The following is a 6,412-nucleotide window of genomic DNA, read 5'->3' as shown; positions in this document are numbered from 1 at the left end:
GGCGGGGAGGAGGGAGGGGAGGAGGGAGGGAGAAGTGTGAGAGCGTTGCGCGAGTGGATCGACGGCGCCGAAGCCCTGCCGCACCACAGGAACGACGCAGGAAGGAGCGCTCAGACAGGGCCCAAGACCACGCCTTTTCCTCCCTCGCTCCCTCGCTCCCTTCCTCCCTCACCGGTTCTTGACCGCATTCTCCGTCCGCCCTGGGACGAATTTGGCGATCTCGGTCCACCGGTTTCCGAAGACCAGGTGCGTCTCGTAGAGAATCCTGTCCTCCTCGGGACTCCACTCCGCCCGGTTGATGTCCGGGTCCAAGTGGTTGAACCAGCGCTCGCGGCACTGCTTCCCCATGCGCCCGGGGCAGGCGTCCGCCACGACCGACCACCGGATCTCCTCCAGACCCGTCGCCATCACCATCTTCTTCACCACCGCGTCCTCCTCCTCCGTCCACGCGCCACGCTTCAGGCCCGGCCGCAGCACTTTATTCCACCGGTGTTGGCACGAAACGTCCGTGCGGCCAGGGCAGTCCAGTATCTCCGCCACGCGACGCCAGTTTTTGGCCCCTTGTGCAGCGACCACCTCACGCAGGCGCTCGTCCTCCTCGGCGGTCCACTTGACTGACGCCACCGGCTGTTTCCGGGGCTTCTTGGGGGCTGTGTAGTTTTTAGGAATGGGAATCGACTTGCCTAACACCTCCAGGATGGGCCCTTCCACGCTCCCAGCGGCTGTATCGGTGTCTTCATCCGTGTCCGGGAGACCCAGCGGGGACGGTCGGCCCCCGTCGCTCCGTCCGCCCTGCCGCCGCGATTGTTGCTGCTCACCAGAAAGGTCCATGGGAGACGGGTGGGAGGCCGATTGCGGCACCGTCTGTGTGGAGAAGGAGAGGGAGCAAGGAAATGTGGAGGACGCGGGCGCGGCGGCGAAGTCTGGCTGAAAAGAACGCTGCCCTGTCGTCGAGTACATGTAGGTGTCCTCCTCCTTGGTACCGCTCACGTCCTTGTCCATCGCCACGCAGAATCCTCCGTCCACCTCAAAGGGGTGCGAGGTGTATTGAGGTTGAGTGTAGGCGTCTCGCGGCATGTGGTGATGGAATGTAGAATAGTGGGTTTGGAGGGGGTCGCCGGCCCCTGGAATGCCGCCCAAATTAACATCGTAAGCCCCAGCGACCTCGTCGTCCTTTCGCCCTCCAGGTAGGTATAGGGACGAGATCATGGTGTAGTGAAAGAATGGAAAGTCGCCAAGGAGTGTTCTTTGCGCAACGAGAAAAGAAAGAAACCAACGGCTATTCAAAGTAGACCTGTTTATGTAGGACGGAAAGCGAATGGAAAGTGCGTTGATCGATCTGTTAGAGATCATAGATTTTGTTTGGGCTGTGTGGACATGTGCGGCGAGAAAGGCGATCTTTCACCCGTAGACAAATACAAGTGCGAGCATGACGGCGAAGCGGCGCGCCGGTTCGGGAATGGGAGGAGATATGCCAAGTGGTCTCAATTAGAAGTCTTCAATGAATAGAAACGAGAGGAACGCAAAGTGCCAAGTGCCAACGAAAAAAAGACAAGAGACTTCTAAAGTATGTGCCGATACATTTGGACAATAGCTTGAACGTGAAGCGATCTTCCAGTTTTTAAACGCTTCCTGGTTGCGAAAGCCCTAGGGCTCTCCCGGCGGGGTAACGAGAGACGGCCGTTACCGTAACGGCTGTGGGACGAGAAACATCAAGGGAGTCATAGCGTAACGGCTGCGTAGACGATGAACTCAGGGCCGTCACCCTCACTAATATTTGGTTATTTATGAATGGCGGCCAAGAAATCGATGAACAGTAATGACTCATGCATGAGACTCGGCCTGTCGGACCCCTGCGGCGTAAAACTTTCGCCGCACCCAAGCGCGGCACCAAAGTGAGGGGGTTCGAAGGAAGGGCGTAGCCTCAGGTGAACATTTTAGAGTATGAAAAAGCTTTTTCCGACACACAAATCGGGCATCTGGGCAATATATGAATAAAGTTTATATAAGTTACGTAAACAAAGTCTTTCGCTCTGCTCTTCTGTCTCTTTAATGTCAACAGTCGTAAATTTTCTTCTGAAGCAACACCTTCTGCTGATTCATGACCGCGAGCGCTTTTTTCATCCCCTTTCCAATGTTTTTGTTGTGGTCTACCCTCATCTTCCTCTTATTCTCCTCCTTCTCTTTGGTGAACTTGAGGTGGAAGTAGTCCCAGTTCTCCTTCACAACCACCAAATCATCCAGTCGCTGCGCATCCAAGGACTGGCGGCGCTCACTCAAAGTCAAACTGCTGTCGGAAAAGAGGTGCTCGGTATCGGCGGAGGAGGGTTGCAGGGATAGTATCACGTGGGCGAGGAAGCATAAGACAGGCATGCTCTCTCTGTTTTTCATCAACCCCCAAAACGACACGAGAGGGCACTCCTCCTTCTCCATCGGCAGCCCGTGCACGGCGATACACTCCGGCTTCCAGAATTGGCCATACGCGACCAAGTCTTCCTTGAAGAGCTGCGTCGCCACTATCTCAGTGATGTACTGCTTGGGCCGGCCCTCGCCCACGCCGCCACCTTCGCCGACCCCCACGGCCCTACCGCATTCACGGAGGAGCTCCGCCTGCAAGGAGGCCCACCAGCTCTTCAAACGCTTCGTGGGAGGTGACACGCCATCGACACCCTCCTGCCCCTGCGTGTGGTGCTTCTCCTCCTGCTTGTGATGCTGCGCCACCGCTGCCCTCTCCTTGCGGTAGTGTATTAAAGCTCGCGTCGTCCACGGGGCCGTGGGGGTGCGAGCGGCCTCGCGCTCCAGGAAGGCGATGACGTCCTCCATGCGCCCTCTCACCAGGCGATTCACTGCCTGGTGCATGTGGTGTAATAAGATGGTGCCGTCCTCTAGCCGTAGGTGGAAGAGAAGCTGCACCGCAATGTTCCGCGGGTCTAAGTAGGCAGCGGAGCCGTAGATAGTAAAGTCCTCGACAGCCTCACCCTTGTTCACGCCGAGCCACCGCGCCTGGAGGCTGGTGGCGAGGCGCATCCGCTGCTCATTTACCAGCGGCAGGAGCTCTGATGCTGCGATGCCCTCCTTGGCCCCGGGGATGACGAGTATTGCCGCGTCGCTGGTCAGGTCGCTGTAAACTTGGAGAAGGATGGGGTAAGGCTTGGAGATGACGACCGAGTGCGTAGTCTGGAATACGTCCATGGCCTCCTTGAAGGGCTCCAGCACCGCCAGCAGCTGCACCTGCAGCTGGTGCTCCTGCGGCGTCAGGCAGCACTGCTTTACGCTCAGGTGCGCATCTCGAAACTGTACCAGATACACCCGCTGCTCGTGCACGCGCTCGCCCATAGATACAGCTCAGTCCAGCGCGTCTCTTCGGCCCCGGTCCTAACCGCCTTGTTGCAGCAGTGCAGGAACAGCTTGCTGTTCGGTCTGTTGGCGTGGTAGTTCACTAGTAGCGGACGCGGCGGAAGAGCAGCGCTACCTCCTCAGGCCCTTTCCCCGCCCAGACCTGGCGTTTAAATGACTCGGTCTGGGCGCCACTCTCCACTGGCACGCACTCCTTCGTGTAGGAGCCCACCAGCACGTCGTTGACCGAGAGCTGCTGCGTGTGGGGGTTGCAGGCGAGCCGTTTCCATCCCTTGAAGTGGTTATCGATGCAGGAGATCATGACGGAGGCGTTGTCTGTGCACTCCATGTCGATCTGCGTCACCTCGATGCCCCAGTCTGCCAGAACCTCTTTCACCATGACAGCCGTCCCCTCCACATCTAGCGCCTTTTCCCAGAATTTGCAGGCGAGCACAACTCTCCGTCGCTCTAACGTGTCTTTGTCGAGATATCGCAGAATCATGCCCATCCGCTGCAGCTACTTCCTGATGGGTTGTGGAGGTGAGGGTGGAAATGTTAAAGATGTATGGCTTCTCATGCCGAGCGGCAATAACACCTTCTGTATGTACACCATCCTACCCGCTCACCTAGCTGTCCAGCCGTCGGCGCTCAGGCACCGTGTACCCGGCTGAGTGTTGTCGATCTCTCGCTTTTTGCCGTTTCGTATTTTTTGGGCAAGGCTTTGTATCTCCTTCCCCGGCGTGTCCACACAGAGACAGACCATCTTTCCACTCGACAGCTCCTCGAATAGCATTCTTGAAGTGCTTTTTCCAGGGGCCTGTGTGATGATTCATGTCTGTATGTATGTGTGTAATTTGTTGTTAAGATAGGTCTTTGTTCTTTCGAGGTCTTTTTACGAATGATCCAATCCATCGAACCCACACAGTTTCACACAGAACGCACCGTTGGTTCACAGAGATATAAGCGGAGGTGAGGCGGACGATCTTCGCTCCAAGACCTGGAGCCCCCGGTTCTCCCGCAGAGCTCGAACTTTGTCCCTTCCGACCTCCCGCTCTTCTTGCTGGTGCTGCCATTTGCGGCGGCCTCGTCCATTTCGAATATGTCCTCTTCCTCTGCCGCCGCAGCATCATCGTCGCGCGTGACGATTGCAGGTGACGACCGCGACCGACGCCTCGTCCTGGTCCCAACATGAAGTCATGGCCGGCTGCTTGTGTGGTTTTTGGAAAAACCGGATAGAAAATAAAATCGTTGCTTGAATGAATTGCATGGCTTCAATCAGATCAATAATCAGAAAAGCGCACTTCCAAATGACGGCGAAGCAAGCAGGCGAGGGCACAAAATGAGCGATCGAGAGCGACGACCCTCTTCCTCATTCTGTCTCCTTTTCTTCCCCCTCTTATTTTCCTTTCTTTCCCCCTTTTTCTCCCCTTTGCCGCGTTCCCAGGCCTGAAATCGCCTTGTTTTCGCCACAAAGGGCCCACATATTTGTGTTGGGTCACCCTCTCCAGCTCAAGCGTCATTCATAAACAGAAGCTTACCACTGATGGGTGACCCCCATTGGTCATCCCTAGCAGGGTAAAGTTTAACGAGAAACATCACGCAAGGGGGGACTGACATAGTGACGGCTGAGAGACGAGAAACGTCACGGGGATTAAAAAAGTGCCGGCTGAGGGACGAGAAACATTACGGGGGGTAATATTGTGATGGCTGAGGGACGAGAAACATCACGGTGAGCTGTGAGTAACGGCTCAGGGACGAGAAACATCACGGGCGCCGCGCGACAGGGCTGGTCCCTGCCGGGCGCAGAAAGCGTACTGTTGCCTTTAGAGGCGTTGAAGGTCTTGCATCACACTTCTTTTTAGCAAAGTGCCGTCTAAAGTTTGCTCTTTATGATTCGTTCACGTCACATAGACGCTTTTCAGTGGCGACAGACAGGGCAAGCGAAACGACGGACGTCTCGAGCATGAGCGGCAGCACCATCATCCTTTACGACCACAGCGCCCTCGAAACCAAAGCGTCCGACCTATCCAAGGAAATAAATAGTTATAGCCATGTTCAGTCGTTGATATCTTTTACGCCCAATACCACTGAACTGGTCAAGAAGGTACGCGCGGGATGAGGAGGTGACTCCTTTTAGAAGTATCCTTTTTCTGCCACATGGTAGGCGACACCGCTTGCAACAGGTCCGGGTGATGAAAATAAAAGGTCATATTTGTCAATGTCATTCGAAAATAAGAGGGCTGACGAGCAATCCGCTGAAAATGCATGGCACGATTTTTAATGGACGTACGAAGACTTCAATTTGGTATTTCGTTTGATTGTAGTACCCGCTTAATTTAGGACGTTCGCCCTATCCTCATGTCTCACGCTGCCTCCTGTATAACGTACAGGTCATCGTGTTTCTTTCCACCGTGGCAGATGCCGCCTCTCCTGGGACCGAGGCAGCCCTGAAGGCTTGTTTCGAGGCTCTGGCCCCAGAGGGAGAGCTGGTTGTCAAGCTCTGCAGTAGCGACGCCGGTGACGGGGAGGCGAAGGGAGGAAAAGAAGAGACGTGCGCAGGCATGAAAATGCAGCTCCTACTGGCTGGTTTTGTGGACGTTGAGGTGTTACCGGCCTCCGCCTCGAGTAGCGCGAGCCTTATCGCCCACAAGCCGCAGTGGGAGGTCGGGGCGGCGGCCTCGGTGTCCCTCCCTGTCTCCCTCCCCCGCCCCGCTAGCTCCTCCTCCTCCTCTTCCACGGGGCAGTCAGCGGCAACGTGGAGGCTGACAGACGTGGACGGGGAGGGAGGGGAAGAGGGAGGGGCGGAGGGAGAGCTGATTGACCCCGACTCGCTGCTTGAGGACGCCGAGGTGATGGCGGGTCTGGCGGCGAAGAGGGCGGAGCGGGAGCAGGGGCAGGGATGCGAGACGAAAAAACGCGCGTGCAAGAACTGCAGCTGTGGACGCGCCGAGCAGGAGGAGGGGCGGGGCGGGGTGGCCCTGCCCGTGATGAGCGAGGAGGAGCTCGAGGCCTCGGTGTCCTCTTGCGGGAACTGCTACAAGGGCGACGCCTTCCGGTGCGGGGGCTGCCCCTTCCT

General features: G+C 56.8%; 2 protein-coding genes across 2 annotated transcripts in view; one reads left to right on the top strand and one right to left on the bottom strand.

The window, feature by feature from the left end:
* Positions 1-168: 168 nt before the first annotated feature.
* Positions 169-663, bottom strand: MYB (myb proto-oncogene protein; the record flags this gene model as incomplete). The annotated part of the gene is made up of 1 exon (XM_005854852.1): positions 169-663. A coding segment is annotated over one exon (495 nt), but the record flags the coding sequence as incomplete, so codon positions are not given.
* Positions 664-5,243: 4,580 nt separating this feature from the next.
* NGA_0421900 (cytokine-induced anti-apoptosis inhibitor fe-s biogenesis) overlaps positions 5,244-6,412 on the top strand; it is a gene marked incomplete at its 3' end in the record, with an annotated part of 1,315 nt that continues 146 nt past the window's right edge. The window contains exons 1-2 of the mRNA XM_005854854.1: positions 5,244-5,440; positions 5,727-6,391. Coding sequence (XP_005854916.1) covers positions 5,300-5,440; positions 5,727-6,391 — 806 coding nt within the window. The 5' untranslated portion in view covers positions 5,244-5,299. The remainder of the gene's footprint in view (positions 5,441-5,726; positions 6,392-6,412) is intronic.

This window comes from Nannochloropsis gaditana (genome assembly GCF_000240725.1).
Source record: "Nannochloropsis gaditana CCMP526 unplaced genomic scaffold scaffold366, whole genome shotgun sequence".
Classification (NCBI taxonomy): Eukaryota; class Eustigmatophyceae; order Eustigmatales; family Monodopsidaceae; genus Microchloropsis; species Microchloropsis gaditana.
The sequence above is the reverse complement of the archived record's forward strand: the minus strand, read 5'-3'. Positions and strand labels throughout refer to the sequence as shown.